At 36.9% G+C, this 22,918-nt stretch overlaps 1 protein-coding gene across 50 annotated transcripts in view; it reads left to right on the top strand.

Annotated features, from left to right (window-relative positions):
• srcin1a (SRC kinase signaling inhibitor 1a) overlaps positions 1-22,918 on the top strand; it is a 244,222-nt gene that overhangs the window by 191,958 nt on the left and 29,346 nt on the right. For all 50 annotated transcript variants that reach the window (XM_073944799.1, XM_073944771.1, XM_073944797.1 and 47 more), the window contains 5 exons: positions 11,980-12,155; positions 14,124-14,254; positions 14,369-14,516; positions 16,893-17,205; positions 18,759-19,190. In XM_073944799.1, coding sequence (XP_073800900.1) covers positions 11,980-12,155; positions 14,124-14,254; positions 14,369-14,516; positions 16,893-17,205; positions 18,759-19,190 — 1,200 coding nt within the window. The remainder of the gene's footprint in view (positions 1-11,979; positions 12,156-14,123; positions 14,255-14,368; positions 14,517-16,892; positions 17,206-18,758; positions 19,191-22,918) is intronic.

Raw genomic sequence — 22,918 nt, 5'->3', positions numbered from 1 at the left:
TAAAAGAACCATTATACTGTAAGTAATTAACTGTAACGCAGTCAGAAAACCTAGTTTAGCCGTATTGAAACTCTGTTGTATGAGGTATTGTTTGAGGTTGCACCTTACACTGATTTAAAGAGGAGACAGAGAAGCTGCTCCAAAAGGCACAGATGCCACTAATAAGAGTGGTAGTTTATAGTCTTCACAATATCTCATTTATTTAAACATAGCCAAAAAACTGGATTGACTGCTGAATGGCCTCACCTGGTATTTCTTGCTCCATGTACTGATGGTTTTATGTCCATGTGTGTGTGTGTGGTGTGTGGAGGAGGAAATGCATTATTCTCGATCCTTTTTAGAGATCAGTTTGGAGAGCTGATGTGAATCATGCTCTTTAACATCAAAATGAGAGGATCTGATAATGAATTTAAAACTTTTGGTCATGTCACTTTTTTGTAATGCTTTAAAGAGTTGAGGATGGAACAGCTTTACAGTTTTAAACAGGAAAGAGTTAACAGAATTAATGCAAACCTATGCAAACTAATGCAAACAAATACACATTCTACTATGCACAGCTGTAGCAAGATAGTATTAAGCTCAATCAACTACAGTTTTAATTCAGTTCAGTTCATTAACTGTGTAAATTACTTCAATATGAAATATGATTCATTAATTAATAAGTAGGTCTACTGGAGATATTAGTATTCTTCAGCTTCATTCATTTAAGAAGCTTCAGCTGAAAACATTCTGGCTAATACTTTGTACAGTATTTTGCCGTTAATTTGTCCTAGATACAAAAATATTCATACGTTGAATCTACAGATCAAACCTTTGAATTTCCACCCACAGACATTTGCAGTTTCTAAACTAAAAGTGCATAATGCACATTTTTTTCTTCCCATTTTTTCTCCATTGTGGTCAAAGACTTAGCATTTTGGTATTTGCATGAAATTAAGTTTACAAAAGTGATTGTATGTAGTATGCATGGAAATCATATTAAGCGCAAGCAAAGTGCACAGTGCAATGTTTTAAATAACTTTAGCAAAGATAAAATCTCAAAACATTTGTACTATTACATTCCAATGTCGTTCAGCACAACAGTTATTTTAATAAGATATATAATGCAAAATATATAATGTATATAATACATATAACAATATATATATATATATATATATATATATATATATATATATATATATATATATATATATATATATATATATTAAAAACGTCTTGGTGACAAATTAGTATACCTTGAAGAGTGTAATTACTACACACTCATTCACACACATACACTACGGCCGATTTAGCTTATTCAATTCACCTACAGTATAGCGCATGTTTTTGGATTGTGGAAGAAACTGGTGCATCCGGAGGAAAACTCCACACAGAAATGCCAACTGACCTAGCCGGGGCTTGAACTTGCAACCTTCTTGCTGTGAGGCAATGAGGTTACCACTGAGCCACCGTGTTGCCCTATATCAACTATTGTTTGATGAGAATTGAAGGGACACATTCTATCATTAAATGATAAAATTTAAGACTTGATGGTATTCATCTTTTACCCATGTATATTTATTTTTATTTAAAAGCCCACCCCATTTTTCATAAACTTAATAGTGATGTACCGATTTTGTATCAGTATACAGAGAGAGACAGGCAGAAAAACAGTGAGAAGTGGGATCTTTTATAACTTACCCCCATAGAGAACAGCGAAGGCCTGAGCATAAGAAGAATACTCGGATGTCAGTCAAAAATGTATCTGTCAGAATGTCAGATTTTTCAGATATGGACCGACTATCCCAAGACAGCAGTTGTCTCAGTCGAGTGGGGTTGATATAAAAATTGTATGTGTGAATGGGGAAAAATATATTTAATAAAATACACATGGAAGTGGAATATTTTTAAAGCAAAAAGAAAAGTTCCTTGTATGAGCAGCTGTCAGATTATCGGGTGACATGTTGAACAGCAGTCTGATAAAGGGAATGTTGTTTTAGTGGATGTGCAGGAAGCTTTGGGGAGGAGAAATGCTGAACTAACTGTCTGACAGATCCTGTTGGACTGTGCAGCTCTCAGAAGTCCTTTCTGTATTTTCAGAGTTCCTACAGTCATGCAGCAACTGGAAATGTGAGAGCATTTTAAAGTATTTTTGTCAAGGGCTCTAGAAGTCATGCACATTTTTAGAACTGAGATTATTTTCCAGTTATGTGTGGTTATAAAACTGCATCAGGCAAACATTTGTCTTAGTGAAGCTTTGTGACTTTTTCAGCCATCCATCATTAATGGAGTCTTTTAATATGAACTGCACTGACAAAGAGCAATTGCAGCTCATTCAGTATGTAAAGTGCCCATATTTTGCATTTTTGAAAATTATCTTGTAAGCTGTGTGTAGTGCAGCACTAAGTGAATGAAAACATTCATCTGAGTTTTAAATCTGAAAGTATACCATAAATAAAGTTAATGACTCTCAAAAACTGTGAGTGATTAAAACAAGTCAGTCTTCAAATGGATCTTAAACCATTTCATCTATCATTCACAACTATAGTCCCAACCTGGTACTGTGTTCCCGTCATTTTATTGATGACAGCTACATTTGCCTACCATACAGTGCGGGATGTGCAGGCTGGGTGTTTGATTACAGGAAGGATCAGTACCAAGAACTATAAATGTAAATGGCACTTTGTCGGCACCTTGTTTATTTAGAACAACTTCTTCCTCCAAATCACAACCTGTGTGATTAAAATAGTTGCCTTCTTTTCTCTGTCACATGCAAAATATGTATAGTGTGTTTTTTGTTCAAGCCATTTAGCTTGTAGGTGTATGGTAAATATTATAAATGTTTTTGCTTTTACTTGCTGTTGAACAAATTGCTTAAACCTTCGATGAGATTACATGTGTGCTGCTTTCACAGTTCAAAATAGTTTGACTTTTGCCACTGGGCAGAAATGTATCCATACTTGATAAGCCCTGACGGTTGTTCATTTTCGGACAAGTCCTGCATTCAGTCGACCAATCACAACAGACTGGATCATTTGACCAATCATCACAGAGTTGCGTCACACGGAGTAGGGGTTTGGAAACATTAATCGCTGAAAAAATCATATGTGAGATATTGACACAATTAGGTAAATCTATATGCATAAAGGTGTGGCATGGTGACGCAGTGGGTAGCGCTGTCCCCTCACAGCAAGAAGGTGGCTGGTTCGAGCCCTGCCTGGGTCATTTTTGTGTGGTTTTTAATGTTCTCCTCGTGTTCATGTGGGTTGCCTCTGGGTGTTTCGGTTTCCCCCACAAGTCCAAAGACATGCACTATACAGTAGGTGAATTTGGTAAACTAAATTATCCGTACTGTATGTGTGAATGTTCTGGTCCTCCAGGTTGGGGGTTTTATCAATAGGCTTTTAATAGGATTTTAATTAGATTCATTTGGATTTTTTAAAGAATTGTATATAAACATTAAACCCAAATAACCCAGAAAAAATCAAACCCAAATAAATTGAACTTAATTTTATAATAATAATAATAATAATTGCTCACATTTATATAGCGCTTTTTAGACACTCAAAGCGTTTTACACATTGAGGGGAATCTCCTCATCCACCACCATTGTGTAGCATCCACCTAGATGATGCCACGGCAGCCTTATCATACCAGACCGCACACCACATACCAGCTGATTGGTGGAGAGGAGACAGAGGGATGAATTCAGTTATGATATGGGGATGGTTAAGAGGCCATGATGGACAGATGCTAGTGGGCAAATTTGGCCAGAATGCTGGGGTTAAACCTCTACTCTTTTTCGAAGGACAACCTGGGATTTTTCACAACCACATAGAGTCGGGACCTCTATTTAATGTCTCATCCAAAAGACAGTCCTCACTCATCCGAAAGACAGTGCTTACTGAGCAGTATAGAGTCCACTTCAATGAATGAGGCAATACCCTACCCTCCATCTTCAATGAGTTTGTGACACTGTAAAGATGTGATCTTTGATACTACAGATTTGGAACAATCAGCCTCTCTTGTTGTAACTGAAAGGCTCTTTATCTCTTTGTCCTTCATCTAGTCAACCTGCTTTTGTTAGGTTTCAGTCAGTTCAGAACAACATGATCTTGCAAACTCAAGTTTGAGTTTGAGTTTGATCTTGAAAACTGTACATTTTGGCTGTCTGTTAAATAGGGTTTGTCAGATAAATAAAGTTATTACCACCAGGTTACAGATTAACACCAATAACCGAGAGGGGATTTTGTTCCCTAACCATGAGTGGACAAATCATAGCAAATCATTGATCAAAAAACTGTGAGAATGCTGTATTTATTACCCTACTATGTGTGAGTGTGAGTGTTTACAGTATGTATGAGCATGTGTTCTACTAGTCATTAATTTCTCTGCTGCTGCTGCTGCGTGAGATTCACTCCAATAGTGAGGCTGGCTATAACTCTTAATATCATATTCAATGATGAGATGGTATGGCCCAGCAGGGATACATAGATGAAGAGAGAGGGAGAGCCGGCCTCAAATCAAGTCAGCTCTTCAGTCAGCAGCGCTTTAATCAAAATTGACTGTGGGATGATAGCTACCAGTGTGATTCATGAGCCAAGACCTGCATCTTAACCATGAACGCACAGACCAAACAGAAAAACTGGATCACTGTACAACGTACACGTACTTATGTGTTGCGATAGTAGAAACTCCATTCATTTTTTTTCCATTGAAAAGTAGATTTTGTTTAACAGTGAAACAGTTCAGCAAAACTATATTACTCATGATGCTACACAGAAAATGACATCAATTACACACAGATAATATAATCTTTAGCTCCACTCACTCACATAAAGCACCATAAAGGACATAACTGAGTCATTTTCAAGTATATACACAATATATTTCATATTTATGCAGAAAAATGCATAAGTATGAAATATGTTTATTTAGAAACAAACAAACAATAATTTTAAAACATAGGCAGGTGCTAATGCACTCTGTTGCAAAGTGGAAAAGACTCTGCTTTGTCTTTTTTCTTAGTGGAATCTGTGCAAATGAGACTGACAAATTCTCTGATGATTTGCTTATTCAATTTGCACGGCCAGCTCACTCTCGACCGTACTATAAAAAGGATCAGATACACACAAAGGTATATAATGAAACACAAATTTATTGAAGGGAATAACAAAATATAAATTACTGTCTAGGGATTTGAAATAAATGAGAAATCAAAAGAAATTTTCTCAACAAAGTACAATGTTCTAAAACAAAAAACATAAGATGGCGAAACAAGAGTTGGAACAAAATTTCCTCTCTGGGGAATAACGGTCCACCAGAGTAAGTGCCATTCTTCACAAAAAAACTCAAATACAGTATATACATCCACCACCCATAAATTAACTAATGTACTGTGACGTCACACTGCAAAGAAAAAGGAAAACAGGGTCGTAACAAATTAGTGGCCTAAAGTATAAAGAGTGCACAATATTTTTTTTTTCTTGCTGCTGTTTTATTTCCTTCCCGCCCCCATAAACACCTAGATTTATTACATTTCATTTTATATTGGATTCCCAACCCAAAATAAATACAATAAATAATAAATCAATTTAGAAGAATTGCTTTCTTCAGATTGTGTTCTTTTGTGTTCAGCAGAAGAAAGGATCTTATGAAGGTTTATAACCACTTGAGGTTGAGTAATGCCTTAATTTTGTAGCTTAGCATTCTTAAACTATAAATAAAATAATCTATAAAAAATGATAATCTATAAAATGAGGGTCTTGTTTAAGGTTGCTAAACCTCAGTATGCATAATCTACTGATTTTACTATAGTAAGTACATGTAACCTATAACTAGGCCTACATGAACTCGCACAGAAGTCTGCAGATTTAGACAGATTTTTAGCTCATCATTGAGTCTATTTATTTACTTGTGTAAATGTGTGCAAATTTATATTAATTTAGTTTTTTTATTTTTTATTTCAGCAATATTACCGACTGATATGAAAATGTTCATATGATTTATTCAGAATAGTTTGTAAAGTGATAATTAGGTGTAATTTTTTATTTCATATATTAAGTTTTTAGTTACGATACTCCCAAAATCATTCTGCATAAATCTGCAGATTAATAGCAAAAAATATCCGCAGATTCTGTCTAGACCTACCTAAAACAAGTATGTTTTTAAAAAAAAACAGACAGCCATTTATTTTTATAGTCATATTCTGCGTGTCCATAAATTGCTCGTATTATGGTAATTACAGTAACTGGGTAATTACTAGGTACCAACCCAAACTGGTCACAGTTATTATATATTATTTGACCTTAACTACTATGTACTTAACTATTTTTTACAGCATACTTGTTAAGCATGTACAGTACTTTCATTGTGATAACATTAATTATCACTTGTAGATAGACTGTTATTATTTTTACCCCTATACACCACCCCCAGACCCTTACCTCAAAACCTCTGTAAACCTCTGTAACTCTGTAAACTTTACACTTTACAATCCCAATGTTGCCCTTTAATCTTAAACCCAATAATGTTTAGACTTTGGATCAAAAGCAATCTGCAATATTTCTTATTTTAATAAATGAACAGCAAATATTTAATTTTTGCATAAATTACCCATTTAAGGGCACTTACCTGTAATATAAAATGAGATCCTTAAAAATCTAAGCTTACATGACAGACTAAAAAAATGTTTGGTTGTCGTAACCAGTTGGTCAAATATGGACAAACACAACAGTTGGTTAATTTTTAAATTACATTTAAATGACGTTTTAAGCCGACGACTGGGTTTGTATTTATTTGACTCAACTTTAGTTTATCATAATCCAGCATGTTATATTACAGAGTGTTCCAGAACGCACATGGTAAACACTTTTTAAACACACACTTTAAAAAATGCAGCATCCCTCACATTTCCTTTATGTTGTCCCAGTACAAATCAAATAAATTTAACTTTTATTCATCCATTTTCTTTTCAGCTTAGTGCCTTTATTAATCTGGGGTTGCCACAGCAGAAGAAACTACTGTACCAATTTATTCTGCATATGTTTTATGCAGTGGAAGGCCCTTCCAGCTGCAACCCATCACTGGGAAACATCCACACACACACACACTCATACACTACAGTCAATTTAAGCATACCCAATTCACCTGTACTGCATGTCTTTGGACTTGTGCGGGAAACCGGACCACCAGGAGGAAACCCACATGAAGACGGGGAGAACTCCACACAGAAATGCCGACTGACCCAGGCGAGGCTCGAACCAGTCACCTTCTTGCTGTGAGGCAAACATGCTAACCCCTGCGCCACAGCGTCGCCCAATTGAGTTAACACATTTAAGTGAATTGAACATAAAACAATTAAGTTGCCCCCCAAAAATCTTAACAATTTTGTTATTTCAGCTCATTTCATTCAGTTATTTCAGTGTACTGTACTCTTATACAAAATGCAACAATAAAATATTGCCATATTTAATTAAACAATATTAAACACCTAATGGCAACAATGGCTCAGTGGTTAGCACTGTCGACTCGCAGCAAGAAGGTCGCTGGTTTGAGTCCCGACTGGGTGAATTGGCATTTCTGTGTGGAGGTTGCATGTTCTACCTGTGTTCGTGTGGGTTTCCTCCGGGTGCTCCGTTTTCCCCCACAGTACAAAGACATGCTCCATAGCTGAATTGAATAAACTAAGTGAAGTTTATTTATAAACTAATTTCAAGATGATCACGTGCTTATGATTGAACACAACTGGTCCTGCAATATTCAATTTATGATTCACCAATCAGACGATTCCTAAGTCATCATAAATAACCTAGGTTCCACACCACAGTCATCTTCAGTTTGAAGAATCCCCCCTTCCACCCCTACTCCTCTTCCAGATGGTTGGCATGGTGGCCCAGTGGTTAGCACTGTTGCCTCTCAGCAAGAACGTCACTGGTTCTAGTCCTTACCAAGCCAGTCGAGATTTCTGAGTGGAGTTTACATGCCACTGGTTTCCTCCCACCATCCAAAAACATGCAACTTACAGTAAGTTAATTGACTTATCCACATAGGCACCATAGATGTGCTTAGTTATCTTTTCATAGCAATCCGTATCTATTTATTTGTTTGATAAACAAGCTTTATAATCAATCATCAGCTGAGTGTGAACTCTTGAAATTGGCCATAGTGTATGCGTGTGAATGAGTGTGTATGGATGTTTCCCAGTACTGGGTTGCAGCTGAAAGAGCATCTACTGTGTAAAACATATGCTGAATAAGTTGGAGGTTCATTCCACTGTGGCGACCTCTGATGAATAAAGGGACTAAGCTGAGAGAAAATTAATGAATGAATGTAAACTCAATATTATCACAGCATTGCATCTCTGCTCAGCTCATTTTGAGAAATGTTTAGATGTTTATATGGGCAAAAACATCAGAAATGATTGATTAAACTCATTAGGATGTCATTTTTGGATCACAGGAATGTATTACACTCTTCTTCAATTTTAAAGTGCATGTGGCTCTTGAAGGCCCAGAGGCAAATGGGTGTCAGTGTAGGGGGATGTTTCGACAGTCTGCGAGTGCTCCTCGTGGAGATGCCCAGATTGATGTCAATTGCTTTGGTGTGGAGAGCGAGCCGCCAGTGTCATGACCACTGCAGATTGCTGAGTTCCACAATTACCTGCCTGAATGCCAGCGCTCGAGACACGGCCCCTGCCCTCGTCCTGTTACCTAGGAGACATGGATATGTTGAATAATGCATGAGACTTATAAATAATTCAGCTTGAGAATGAACTACCGCCAAACGACGCTAAAACGGGATTGTACACACACTCATACCGTGTACAAAAACACGCTTTCACACACTTTTCTCATTATCACTGCTCTGCAAGTGACAAAGTCCACCCTGTTTTTTTCTCTGAGGGCAAACAAACAGTGTATTCAGAATGCTTACATTACAAAATCATGGTGAATCATCAAGGACGGCAGCATGGAGGCTCAGTAGCTAGCATTGTCGCCACACAGCAAGAAGGTCGCTGGTTCGAGTCCCGGCTAGGCCAGTCGGCATTTCTGTGTGGAGTTTGCATGTTCTCCCCGTGTTCGTGTGGGTGTCCTCCTGGTGCTCCGGTTTCCCCCACAGTCCAAAGAGATGCGATATAGGTGAACTGAATAAACTAAATTTTCTGTAGTGTGTGAATGATTGTGTATGGATGTTTTCCAGTACTGGGTTGCGGCTGGAAGGGCATTCGCTGTGCAAAACATTTGTTAACATATGTAAAACATAGTTTGGCGGTTCATTCCACTGTGGCGACCTCTGATAAATAAAGGGAATAAGCCGAAGGTAAATGAATGAATGAATCTCAAGGACATGGATGCACATGCAAGAGACATTAAATGGAGATGATCCATCAGTAACTCTATCAAGGGCACGTTGAGCATATAGATTTAGATGCGCAGACATGAGCTCAAGCTATATGGTATCATACCTTCACATTCACGATGACAGCTGCATATGGTCAAAGGCAGGTCAATGTTACATATATGTCACATGATAAATTGTGACAGATGACCTTTTGTAAAATGCTGAACTTTCAAGCAGCTTAGCCTATAAAATCTCACACACTGATACACCTAAAGCATGTGAAGACCGCAATGCTACTCTTAGCCTTTTACCTACTCGACTAGGAATACAACTGTGTGTAGGAATGTTGTTCTAGGAAATAGATAGGAAGGATCCTGCATATAAAAATTCTGTCATCATGTACTCATCCTCCAAAATATTTCAAACCTCTGGCTATTTTCTTTCTTTCTTTCTTTCTTTCTTTCTTTCTTTCTTTCTTTCTTTCTTTCTTTCTTTCTTTCTTTCTTTCTTTCTTATGTTGTTTTTGTTGTTGTTGTTGTTCTTGTGGATTGAAAAGGAGACTAGCAACTCTTTGGTTAGCCAAACTGGGAGTTGAGATTGGGCAGTGGGAGGTTCACAGTGGCATGCCACATTGACCCGGTGATTCCTACAGCCAGTCCACCCCTGACCACATGGCATATCTACAATAGAATTTAATGTATTTTTTCCTTATATTACAGCTTTCAATGTGAAATTCAATAAAATATCACATTAACTTAACCAATGTACTATTGCTGAACAAATGAACATGTGAAGAGTTATTGACGTTCCTTTTCTTACTTAGATTTTTTGTCTTGTTTCCAGTCTTCATTTTGGCATATTATTTCTTAAAACAAGCCAATATGTTTTGCTTGTCTAGAAAATGCTTCTTGATTTAAGAGCTTTTGGATATTTGGACTAGAAAAATAATCTAAGTAAGAAAAGCATTTTTTGCAGTGTCCCTTCTAGAGTTTCCTTCCAGAGGAAGTGAAATCACATTTTCTGTTGGTACTTTACAGATTGTTATGTATTTTTATGATTGCTGTAACTAATTGACCAGAACTTAGGAACAGACACAAAATCCATTTTATTACCAAAATTACAAAGAATATAAACTATAGAGGTTTCATTCAAATATTTAATTAAAGGTGCAGTAGGTGATCTGCCAAAACCGGCTATCTTCAATTTTTTATGCTTTGTTGTTAAACTAAATAAAATTCTATATTATTGATGCTGTAGAATGTCTCTTATAAAACTGAAAATAGTCACATCGATCTTTCACTGGAACATTTCAGTAGCTGAACAACACTTCAGTGCATATAACCCATTCATAACAACAAAATTTATATAAGCTTCGCGTGACTAAAATACTTTAAAACACAACATAACCTGTCTAAAAAAAATACACTTGTGTCATCCTTCATCCAGTGTGCAAAAGTAACTCTAATATTGACTCAGGATTTTTAAAAGTTTTGATTCAGCATTTGTTTTTGCTGCTGTGATCTCATGTGTCTCCATGTATACGCATGAATGCACGACGCACATCTACGCATGCACATGTTAATGGTGGATCTGCGTAAACAGATATGCGCAGAAGCCCAAATCTACATTTGCTGACAGACAGTTTGGGCTTCTTATCAGAATTATGGGAGATGTTGGCCCAACACTATAATTGGACTAAAACATTTTTTAGGGTTATGCCTTACCCAGCAAAAAACAAACAAACATATAAGTACATTTAGATCCCTTACTTAAGTCATTACTATTGGAATGTGAGGAGACTTTCAACCAGCACAACACAAAATGTTTCTGAAGACAATCACCTACCGAACCTTTAACTTATTAGAGTAAATGTATTATTTTATGATATTGAAAAGCTGAATATAAGATTCTGAAGGCAGAGAGTTTTTAAAGTCCCCATGAACCGAAAGCTGAGACCATAATTTTTTTCAGATTGTGGTGCAGTTCCTAAAGAAATTAAATATTAATTAATAAAACAGTGGACGTGGCTTATTTTTCTACTGCAAGCTAAATGTAGTAAAGATGTAGTAAAGAAGGCATTTCATTCTGAAAAATCGTGAAAAGTGATTTTTAGGAGAGTTACAGTATCACAACTTAACAGACATCTCCTCATCATCATTTCTGTTTGTTGTCAAAACAACAACAGCGTGGTTTAAGATGTTAGCCACGCCCAACTGCTAAGATATATGTAATTTGACAGTTTAACTGAAAAAACAAAAACAGGAAGTTTCAGATTTCAATTAAAGATTAGGAGAGAAAACTGTTGTTTTTTTTCTTAAGGACATGCACAAATTAATTGTTTTGGTTTCTTGGGGACTTCAAGTTAAGACAAATTGTCCTTCAATACACCTACAAACTTTGTTTGAGAGAACTTTATTTGTGCTCTTTTTCAAAACTGTCTCACTTAAGTTTTTGTTTTTGAAAATAATGGAAAGTTTATCTAAAGGAAACAAAAATACCCACAAATCTAGATTTATCCATATGCTGTTGTGACCCTCATTGAGTTTTAAGAAGTTCATAAAGCAAATAATGACAGAGTTATCATTTTCAGATTCTCTCTCACTTTTATCAAACACATTGAAGTACGACTCCTAACTTCTGTGTATTTGTGTGTAGTTGCAGAACCAGGACTCCATACGGAGTTTACTGAAGAGAACCGAGACTGAGCTGAGTCTGCGTCTGTCTGATGCACTGAGGAAACAGGAAGACCCTCTCCAGAGACAGCGCCTTCTAGTGGAAGAGGAGAGACTCAAGTACCTGAACGAGGAGGAACTCATCATACAGCAGCTGCAGTGCGTCTCATACACACACACTCACACACAATATGAGCTCGTAATCTGCTGATAATGCAGTCTGAGGCGCTGGCATGGTGACATTGCTGCATAATGGGCAAAAATTATTTCCCTGCTATTTTTATTGCGCTCAACTCACACCTGAAAGCGAATAAATGCATAACAATGAGGTATAAACACGGTCTCAGTTAAGGAGCCGCAGACCCACACCTCAATGCTAGCTTGTTCAAGCAACGGACAGCATCTCATTGATTTATTTTGTTCCAATTAAAAGCAGCGGGGTGACTAAATCCGCCTCTTCAAGTTGCTGCCAGATCAGTCGTGTTGCTTTTAATTGATAGCAGTTATTAAGTATAGCTAACAGCCAGTTGATGTGATTCAATTATTAACGGGATGCTGTTTGTAACAAACCGTTTTGTGGGGGGTGGATTTATTTGACGTGGTTAAATTGGATTTTGAGTGTAAACACTCAGACTGTGTCTCAGTCGTTTAGTGCTAATACACCCTGCTGCACTGACACTTATTCAAATGCATGTTGACGCTGGAGAGGTGGGCTGGAGGATTTTCACACTCAACTCACTATGTATTTTTAAACTTTCAAATGTCATAGACTTCAAAAAGTCCGAGATTTCCTACTGTGTAACGAAACTGAGACACTTTAAAATTAATTACTGAAATAATAAAACAAAAACATTTTAAGTGTTTAGATGCAAAAGCCATCTGTACCATCTGTCATTCAATTCTAAATTCAATAGTTTTTCTCAGACTCCTACTTTACCTTTTATGGCGATTAGTAGGCTCATTTCACTCTCTTTAAAGTGATATAACTGAACCAAAGTAAATGGCTTTTGCAGGTTTATGGTCGCAATTACTTGGTGTAAAAATATCTAAACATTCTTACATCAAAGATATTATACAAATGCAAAGCAAATACAATATAAAAACTATCAAAATGAATTCAGTTCTTGCTTAGGTTCCGTTATATCAGGGGTTCCCAAAGTTTTCAGTTCGCGATCCCCTAAAATATTAATGCCAGTGACTCGTGACCTCCACATTCCTTGGAGGGTGGTTAAAAATATACAAATTTTCTCTCACAACAATATGCCATTATAAACATGATCATATTGACAACACAGAAAAATTGCAACAGTCTAACAAGCAAAGGCTATAATTTATATAATCATTTATTCATTTGTTTAATTTATTATTAACCTCACATAAAGAGACTGGTGGACACAATGTTTTCAGCACAAGTCCAATTTGGGTTTAATTTTCAAGTCACTCAGAGATCATCCTCAATATTCAGTTGTGGCCTGTATTTCTTTTTAATGTATTTGATTGAGGGCATCCGCTGCGTAAAACGTGCTGGATATGTTGGCGGTTCATTCTGCTGTGGCGACCCCAGATTAATAAAGGGACTAAGCTGAAAAGAAAATGAATGAATGAATGAATGAATTAATGTATTTGATTGCATAATGGTGTCAGAAAGTTTAACCTGGTGTTATAAAATCAATATGTGTTGTTAATCTAACGTAAGCACACAATCCTATGAAAAAAAAGGAATGAAAAGTGTTTTGTACAAAAAAAGAGAGAGTTTTCTCCACTTGTGTTTGCTCACAGCATTTGTCCCAATATATTGATCATCAAGCCACGTTGTTTTGAATTTGCTCTGCTCCTGGTACAGTATATTTTTTTGGTCTTTATGGAAATGATCTGCTGCGTCTGTGTTTTTTAATTTGCACATTGTCATTAGATCACCTACAAAAATTTACACTCCCATCTGTGCTTTTATGGGATTGTAAATTTGGCCCTTAATATCTTCCTTTCTGAGTAAATTGCCTTGATTTAAAAATATTGAATGATTGCAATAGAAAAAAACACATTTCTTCCAGTCCATACAGGGTTTTGCTCTTTCTAAAATAATCAATACTTGCAATAAAGCTAATGAGAGGATGTCCGTGTTGACAGTGATCTGGAAAAGTCAGTGGAGGAAATTCAGAAGGAGATTTCAGTCAATCACAGACATGTGACCGTGCAGGAGCTGGAGGAGAAGAGCTCAATGCTAAGGAAACTGGGAGAGACTCTGACGGAGCTAAAGAGTGAGTCTTTCTGTCCTTCACAGTCAGACACTTCACGAAACTCGGCTCTGTTTCATTACAGAATAGAGTCAGAGATGCTTGTTCACTTCTCCACCTGTCTGTTTCCCTCTTCAGATCAGTTCCCTGGGCTCCAGAGTAAAATGCGGGTGGTGTTACGAGTGGAAGTGGAAGCGGTGAAATTCCTGAAAGAGGAGCCTCACAGGCTGGACGCCTTGTTGAAACGCTGCAAATCCATCACTGACACTCTCACCACACTAAGAAGGTAGACAAACGCTGCTTCTCATTTCTAATACAGTTCGTCCTGAATGGTATTCAAAAGAGGAATTAGTCTGTTACAAATTGTTAAAAAATGTTCAAATGAGAATACATAAGCTACCTGGATGATCTAATACAGGGGTGCCGAAACTTGGTCCTGGAGGGCCAGTGTCCTACAGAGTGTAGCTCTAACCTGCCTCAACACACCTGCCAAGACATTTCTTGCAAGCCTTTAGAAGGTTGATTAGCTAGCCCAGGTGTGTCTGATTGAGCTTGTAACTAAACTATGCAGGAGACCGGCCCTCCAGAACTGAGTTTGGCCACCTCTGATCTAATACTTTAGGAAGAAGATTGAAAATGCAGATCTGTGTAACTAATATTACAATATAGCAGCTACTATTACCAACAATGCATTGTTTCAATTAGTACTACAAACTGGTAAAAGTTTTTTTAAACTACAAACATTCACAAGAATGAAAATGTACTGATTATTAAATAATCATATACTTATTAACTAAATGAATAGTATTTATGTGTATGTTATCTGCATTAAATATTTCATCTGCAACATTATTGTGATCTTTATAAAGCAACCCAGATTGTAAAAGTGTGCCTCAGCCTACATTTCTGTAAATCTGAAATAAGTTACTTATGGTACATTTTGTTGTATATTTCTGATGGGAAATTCCCTTGGGGGCGCTGTGTACAATTATGCGAATCTGAAATATTTTAATTAGGTATAAGTTTTGTTGCACATTTCAGATGCATGTCCCTGTACACCTTAATGAGAAGGGGCTGGTCATGCAGATGAACAGCTGAACTAAACCCACACATATACTGCCAAATACAAACATAACATAGTGCCAAAAACAACATTTTACACTGCTTTTATCTTTATTTTAGACCCGTGTGCTTCACTGTATTCCAACCCAAGTGCTCTGCATCACAAGTACAGCACCATACAATGTAAACTACCGAGCAAACATTTTTGATTACTAATCATAGACACCGTTAAATTGTTTTGTGGTATTAATTTGGTGTTGTGCAAAGAACTGCAGCAAAAAATAGTCCTTCATTGTTGGTCACAAATTACTGTCGATATCTATAGTGTGAAAATGAACTTTTTTTGTCATACTGATCAATAGCATTCATTTTACCTAGGAACTGCAGTTTTGTATGTTACAACCTTATTCCAAAATGGATTAAATTAATTTATTTCTCAAAATTCTACACACAATACCCCATAATGACCCCATAATTTTTTTGAAATTGTTGCAAATTTATTAAAAATAAAAAACCTGAAAAATCACATGTACATAAGTATTCACAGCCTGTGCCATGAAGCTCTAAAATGAGCTCAGGTACATTCTGTTTGCACTGATCACCACTGATGTGGTAAATTCAGTTGATTGGACTTGATTTAATTTATCTGTATAAAGTCACAGGGTTGACAGTGCATGCCAAAGCACAAACCAAGCATGAAGACAAAGGAATTGTCCGTAGTCCTCTGAGACAGGATTGTCTCAAGGCACAAGGCTGGGGAAGGTTACAGAAAACTTCTGCTGCTCTGAAAGTTCCAATGAGCACAGAGGCCTTCTTCATCTGTAAGTGGAAGATGTTTGGAACCACCAGTACTTTTCCTAGAGCAGGCCAGCCATCTAAGCTGAGTGATCGGGGAAGAAGGGCCTTAGTCAGGGAGGTGATCAATAACCCAATGGTCACTCTCTCTAAGCTCCAGTGTTTTTGCAGTTTCACATAAGTGTGTGCTGAAGCATGTATTTACAATATTTTTCTGCATGAAAGACCCATCAATGGCAGATTTACATGCTACTTCATTTCCAATATGATAAAAAATTCACTATAAAAGGGCTGTGGTGCTGTGACAAGATGACTTACAGGGCTTGTAACTAAGTAACCAAACCAGGCCCGTTCAGAGACCGTCCAAAGGGCATGTGCAGGATAAATTTTTTGAAGAGTGGGGGGGTGGTTGTTTTTGTTGCGCGCATACTCAAGAGCGGTGTTGTCACGCGCCTACTGAAGGGCTGGACCGAGGGTGTGCCCGTCGCGGGGGCACTTTTGATCATTTTTGAAGGGCACTTTCTATCCAAGACTAAAAAGGGCATGTGCACTGCACAGGTTGAGCCCTATGTGTGCACGTGCCTGAACCAAACAATTCACCAAAGCTCACCTACTCTTCTGTTACACACTCAGAAGTATGTACACTTTCTTCACAATGAGAGTAAATGTTTTTAGGGCGTAGGTGTATTGGGAAAGAATCACAGAGTGCTGTAATTTAATCATTCTATGTCTATCCTTGTGATTTGACTGTCTCAAATGTATTTTAATCTCCATCACCTTGGGTGCATTGTGATGCTTGAATCAGGCAGGTGAATGAGGGAGTGTGGAAAAGCCAGGATGAGTTTTCCAGCCCCTCTGCTAAACTTGGAGGAGGGGACGAGTACAGAAAGAACACAGACTTTGACATTCCAACCAGCCCACCGCTGAGCCTCAATGAGAGCAGCTTGGCTAACTGGAGCCCTCACCCAGGGCAAGGTCATGGCCACTCTAACTCGTCCCATGCACAGCGAGAGAAGGACTCTCATGGGGTCATGGTGGGCTCACTGAAGACCCGGGGTCTGGAGGAGCTCGGAGGAAGAGGAGGGTCTGAGAAAGCCTCATCTGTGGAAGTCAGACTGGTGAGGATAGAGATTTCATTGTTTCCCTGTTTCAATGGAAATTACCAAGCAGAAATTACCAAGCAGCTACAATATGTTGTTTTCTAGTATCCATTGAATAAATATATATAATAGCATAACATCTTTTTTTAAATGAGTAATTTTGTTTGAAAGTGTGAAGGGCAAGTCTGATGATGACACTAATCATCATGTTATTAAGTATCTAAGGCATATGTCTCAAACTCAATTCCTGAAAAGCCGCAGCTCTGCAGAGTTTTGCTCTAACCCTCATCAAACACAGCTGATCCAACTAATGAAGGTCTTTATGTCTCTTTTGAACACCTCGATTATTTGGATCAGCTGTGTTTGATCAGGGTTGGAGCAAAACCGTGCAGAGCTTCCTATTCAATAGTAAGAGTTTTGTTATTCTGAATAAAGCAAAGCTGGCTTCAACATAACTTTAAAAATAATATTACATTTGCTGGATTTGTTTTTATTAATCCAGCCAACATTAGCCTTGCTGAATGCTGACAGGGATTTAAAGTAAACCTTCATTTATTAATTTTTTTTGCTGACATAATGGACCCTTTTCACAAGACTGTCATAACACGTTTAACGGTCATCAGCATCCTAAATCCTTGAAAGTTTTTAATATTTAGATTTTTTTATCTAAATGTATGTATTTATGTATTTAGAATATCATCTTTGCTTCAAATAACAAAAAACTAAGGCGTTTCTAATGCAGCGTCTATGGGACAGGACAGTAAATTTGATGTTATTTTCTACTCTGGCTGTCATCATCAGTCTCATACATTTTTTTTTTCTTTTTCTGAAAGTCTTTATAACAGAAATAGTTGTTATAAAGATTATTACACTCTCCCATTTATGGCGCTCATAATTTTCCTAACTATGATGACTTCCAATACTGAGAAACCCAGAAATGTGAAAATGGTCTATATAATTATAACATAATTTTCTTAACTAAGCCCTAGCTTGAACGTTCAGAAATTCTGAAAAGTCACATAATATAATAAAAACAGCATTGTCTTAATTTCTAAAAAAAAAAAAATAAATAAAAAGCAGCATTTAATTGTGCCTTGTTTGTAAACAGATCAAGGGATCAATTTCTAGCTGACAAAGTCTGGAGCTTTAAAAAAATAAAGTTCATTCACTTTTTCTTAATTCTGGGCTGAGATGAAAGGAAATGTAAAGTGTCAGTGTCCAGTTGTCTACCTAACATCTTAATCATTTGGTTTAGTGGGCGGAGCTAAACAGACTGATGAAGGTGTAGCATCGGGTGATCGTCTGTGGAGGCGGAGTTTAACTATTACACAATTATAAGGCAGATTCACAACCTGTCGTTTTGGAAGATTGGCCAATGTAAATTTTTAGACCTACTGTATAAGAAAGTTTTGAACTCTGAATCTTACCAGATATTTACATAATACAGCAACAGTTTATAGGTAAAAACATCAGAGGAATTTAATTTCCCAGCTCATGACACCTTTAAATGGAATTCATAAAATGTATGTAACAAAATTGAAATAATGCCCCTGTAAATGGTGTCTTCTCAGGCAGCGGAGCGTGATTGGGAAGAGAAGAGGGCCAGTCTGACACAGTACAGCGCTCAGGACATCAATCGACTGTTGGAGGAGACTCAGGCAGAGCTCATGAAGGCCATTCCTGACTTGGACTTTGCCGCCAAGCAGATCAAACCTGCTCAGAACCAGAATCAGAACCAGAACCAGAACCCAAACCAAAACCAGAATCCAAGTCCATCCAGCACCAATGCCACACCTGAACACAGGCCTAACAAACCTCAGCATAAACTCAACAGTAAAGATAGCGGATCTAGACGAGGCTCAGATGAACTGACGGTGGCAAGATATCGAACAGAGAAGCCTTCAAAATCACCTCCTCCTCCACCGCCCCGCCGTAGCTTCCCCTCCTCGCCGGGGCTGACTACACGTAGCGGAGAGATAATCATCCCTGGAAAGAGTATAAAGGTAACATTTCCAAACACTATGACCAAAGGTTGTGACTTAAGGTCTTTGCACACTGAAGTCTGAAATTTTATATGCGTTTTTTATTACGCATTTTGTATTAAGTCCGATCTGTATTAATTAATCCATTACGAAAAAACGCAAAACATTTCGGAGTCAATTTAAGTAGATTCTTTGATTCTTTGTTCTCCTCTCTTCTCCAAAGTAAAAAAAGAAAGAGGAATAGACTACATATTAATGTGTTTATCCAATACCGCATATAGAGGAAGGAGAGTTCAGCTCATTATCAAAGAGCTGAACTGGATTGTCCGCAAATGCAAAGTGTATTTCAGGAAGTCATTTGAAATGTGATACATTGCTTGTGATATCTCACACATTCACGTACGTAAACAAATCCTGAACAGAGACTGACAGTATCCATAGACATTATAATAGATGGTGGCTGCGTTGTTGTGTCGAACCAATAGACCGAAAGAGGACCATGCTTTTTATTATAATGTCTATGTGCAGTGCGTCAAATATATAGACTCATACAGACACACACCAAGAAGCAGCAAGGGAGAGGTGCGCCAGTCACTTAATAGAAGTTCTCAACTGTCCACCAGATTCTGTCTTTATTTTATGCACTGTGTTTGTCATAAAGTTATCTGTAGCTAAAATGACGGCATTCTGCATAAGCTTTTCACTTGAATGAGGACTCTGAACTGCTAAAACACTTTTCAGATGCGAAAAGCAGGAAAACATTTTACCTGGTTAGATTTTTTTTTTTTTTATGATGGATGAAAGTTTTGGAGGCAGTGTGTCAAAACGATTCAAATAATGTTAGGTCGAATTTATTTTTTAACGTGTGAAAATTACAAATGAAAAAATTGGATTCAGTGTGCAATAACCTTTAGTCATCATGGACAGGCCTGTAAAAATATTAGTCCTTCACTAAAATATATTTTTCTAATATTTCCCAAGTAATTAAAAGACCAATGAGATTTTCAAAGTATTTCCTATAATATTTGTTTGTCTGGAAATACACATGTCTAAGTTATACTGGAATAAAAGCATTTATTAATAAAAGGGTCAATATTATTAGCCTCCTTAAGATTTATTTTTTCAGTTGGCTACAGAATAAACCTCTGTTGTACAATGACTTGTCTAATTAACTTAACCTAGTTAAGCTTTTAAATTGCACTTTAATACTGAACAAACTACTACCTTGTACACTTAATACTGTGCAAAATATTATGGCATCATATACACTTTAAAACATGATCATTTCTGTTCACATTTTCATTTTTAGTTATGAGCTTAGAAGATAAGTTGGCTATGCATGTAATGATTTTGCCAAGTTCGATGTAATCCTGGTTTAACATCTATGTTGATCCTGGAACATCATTTTTGTAGACAAATGTAATCCATACCTATTCCCTACCCCTAAACCCATCCATAATTCTAAATTATTCCTAAAATCAGAGGGGAATAATAGTTGGATGACACTCATGTAGATGTGCATAATTCTAACCATAAGCCTAATTCTAACATAAACAATAAACATAACCCTTGATTCTGATTGGCTGATTAGAATGTTGTTCCAGGATCAACATAGAAGTTAATTCAGTAACATGTCCTTGGTGAAATCAGGTTGTTGAGTTGGCACTAGAATAGATTGTACATTTGTTTATGAAGAGAACAGCAACTCTATTATAGAAAGTGCATTTAAACAATAAATGCCGGATATATTCTGAACAAAAGATGAACAAAAGTCATATTACTATATACAATTATACTAAACAAAACTCTTTCTTTCTTACCTTTATGACTTTACACTGTCAATTGATAAACTACTCACCGCTATGTGATGATTATATTATGATTTTGTAAAGAAAAAATCTTGCCAGAGTTTCAGGCAGACACAATATTTGATCTATAGCATTGCTATCTTGACATCGCAGCCTGATCATAAAAAACAAAAACAAAAACAGTATCCTTCATGGCAAGTTACTTTTCACACATGGTAATGTGCACTTTATAGCAAATTTGAAAGTGAAAGAAATTTCAATTTCTGTTTTGTGTTGTCAAGTTTACCATGTAGTCTCTGACAGACTCGTTTAGTCTAGAATTGTATTATTGCTTGTTGTTAAATTAAACTATTTTAAAAAAAATTATAATAGTGAGAAAAAAACTGTAAAATGCCATCACATTCATTCATTTTCCTTTGGCCTAGTCCCTTTATTAATTAGGGGTCGCCACAGCGAAATTAACCACCAACTTATCTAAAATATATTTAACACAGTCCATGCCCTTCCAGCTGCAACGCAGTACTGGGAAACACCCATACACTTTCACATGCACACACATACACTATGACTGCTGTAGTTTATTCAATTCACCTTGAACGCATGTCTTTGGACTGTGGGGGAAACTGCACCACACGAAGGAAACCCATGCAAACAAAAGGAGAACATGCAAACTCCACACAGAAATGCCAACTGACCCAGCCGGGACTTGAACCAGCGACCTTCTTGCTGTGAGGCGACAGTGCTAACCACTGTACCACTGTGTTGCCCTAAAAAATGCCATCACAGCAAATGTTATTCTTTTTTTAAAATTTCATTTAACACAACCTCTGTCTACGACACACAGTTTCGTGTGTGTTTATTTATGCATGCAAACTTGCCCAAAATTTTAGATGCAAGCTGTTCCTGCAAGCTAAATCTGAGGATACAGAAAAACACTAGATCACCTTTATTTGAGTGCAGGGTCTCTGAAATGTCAGGCATCTCATAAAAGCGGCCTGCGTTTGTGTGTGTGTAATTCATGGCTGATGTTTTCTTTATCATCTCGGCTGTTCCTATAGTGATAAATCACCTGTTGGTCACTGGTGAATTTGAGATTGATCGAGGAAGACTTAGTTGTGTCGATGTGATAATTTCCCTTGTGTTTACTTTTAATTAAGATTTGGTCATTATTTTGCAATGGGACATATTGTGCTCTTCTGAAGCCTTTTAGTTATTATTTGCTGAAATTAAATTCATCTTAAAAAACTTCTTTGAAAAACAATCAGTCATTCAATCAAACGTTACATTTACAATTGGAAATATTTTATATTAAGTATCTGCACAGATATATCAATGTATCAATTACATTGACCTCCTTCTTCCCTAACTTCTGTTTATTGGAGGGACTCATTTAACTGATTTATTTTATCTTTCTCATAATGACAGTAAATAATATTTTACTAGATATTTTTAAGACACTTCTATACAGCTTAAAGTGACATTTAAATGCTTAACTAAGTTAATTAGGTTAACTAGGCAGGTTAGGGTAATTAGGCAAGTTATTGTATAATCATGGTTTGTTCTGTAGACTACTGGAAAAATATAGCTTAAACATTTGCTGAGGAGCTTGAGGACCTTACACCTGCCTGACATCGCCTGTTTCAACTCTTAGTTGATACATACCAAAGCTCTGGAAAAAATCTGTAATAATCCCAATCCCAAAAAAAGGCTTGTCCAGTGGGGCCATCAAAAAGGCCAGTGGCCTTAACATCAAATGTCATGAAATCATTTGAGAAGATTATAATAAAAGAATTGCGTAAGGAAGTTGAGCCATACTTAGACCAGTATCAATTTGCATACAAAAGTAACCGTGGCACTATTGATGCAGTTTAACGCATCTTGTTTTAAAGCATCTAGAGAGCCCAGTTGCTTATGCTAGGTTACTTTTTATCGATTTCAGTT

The sequence above is a fragment of the Danio rerio genome, chromosome 3 (genome assembly GCF_049306965.1).
Source record: "Danio rerio strain Tuebingen ecotype United States chromosome 3, GRCz12tu, whole genome shotgun sequence".
NCBI lineage: Eukaryota > Metazoa > Chordata > Actinopteri > Cypriniformes > Danionidae > Danio > Danio rerio.
This window is presented reverse-complemented; position numbering and strand designations above follow the sequence as displayed.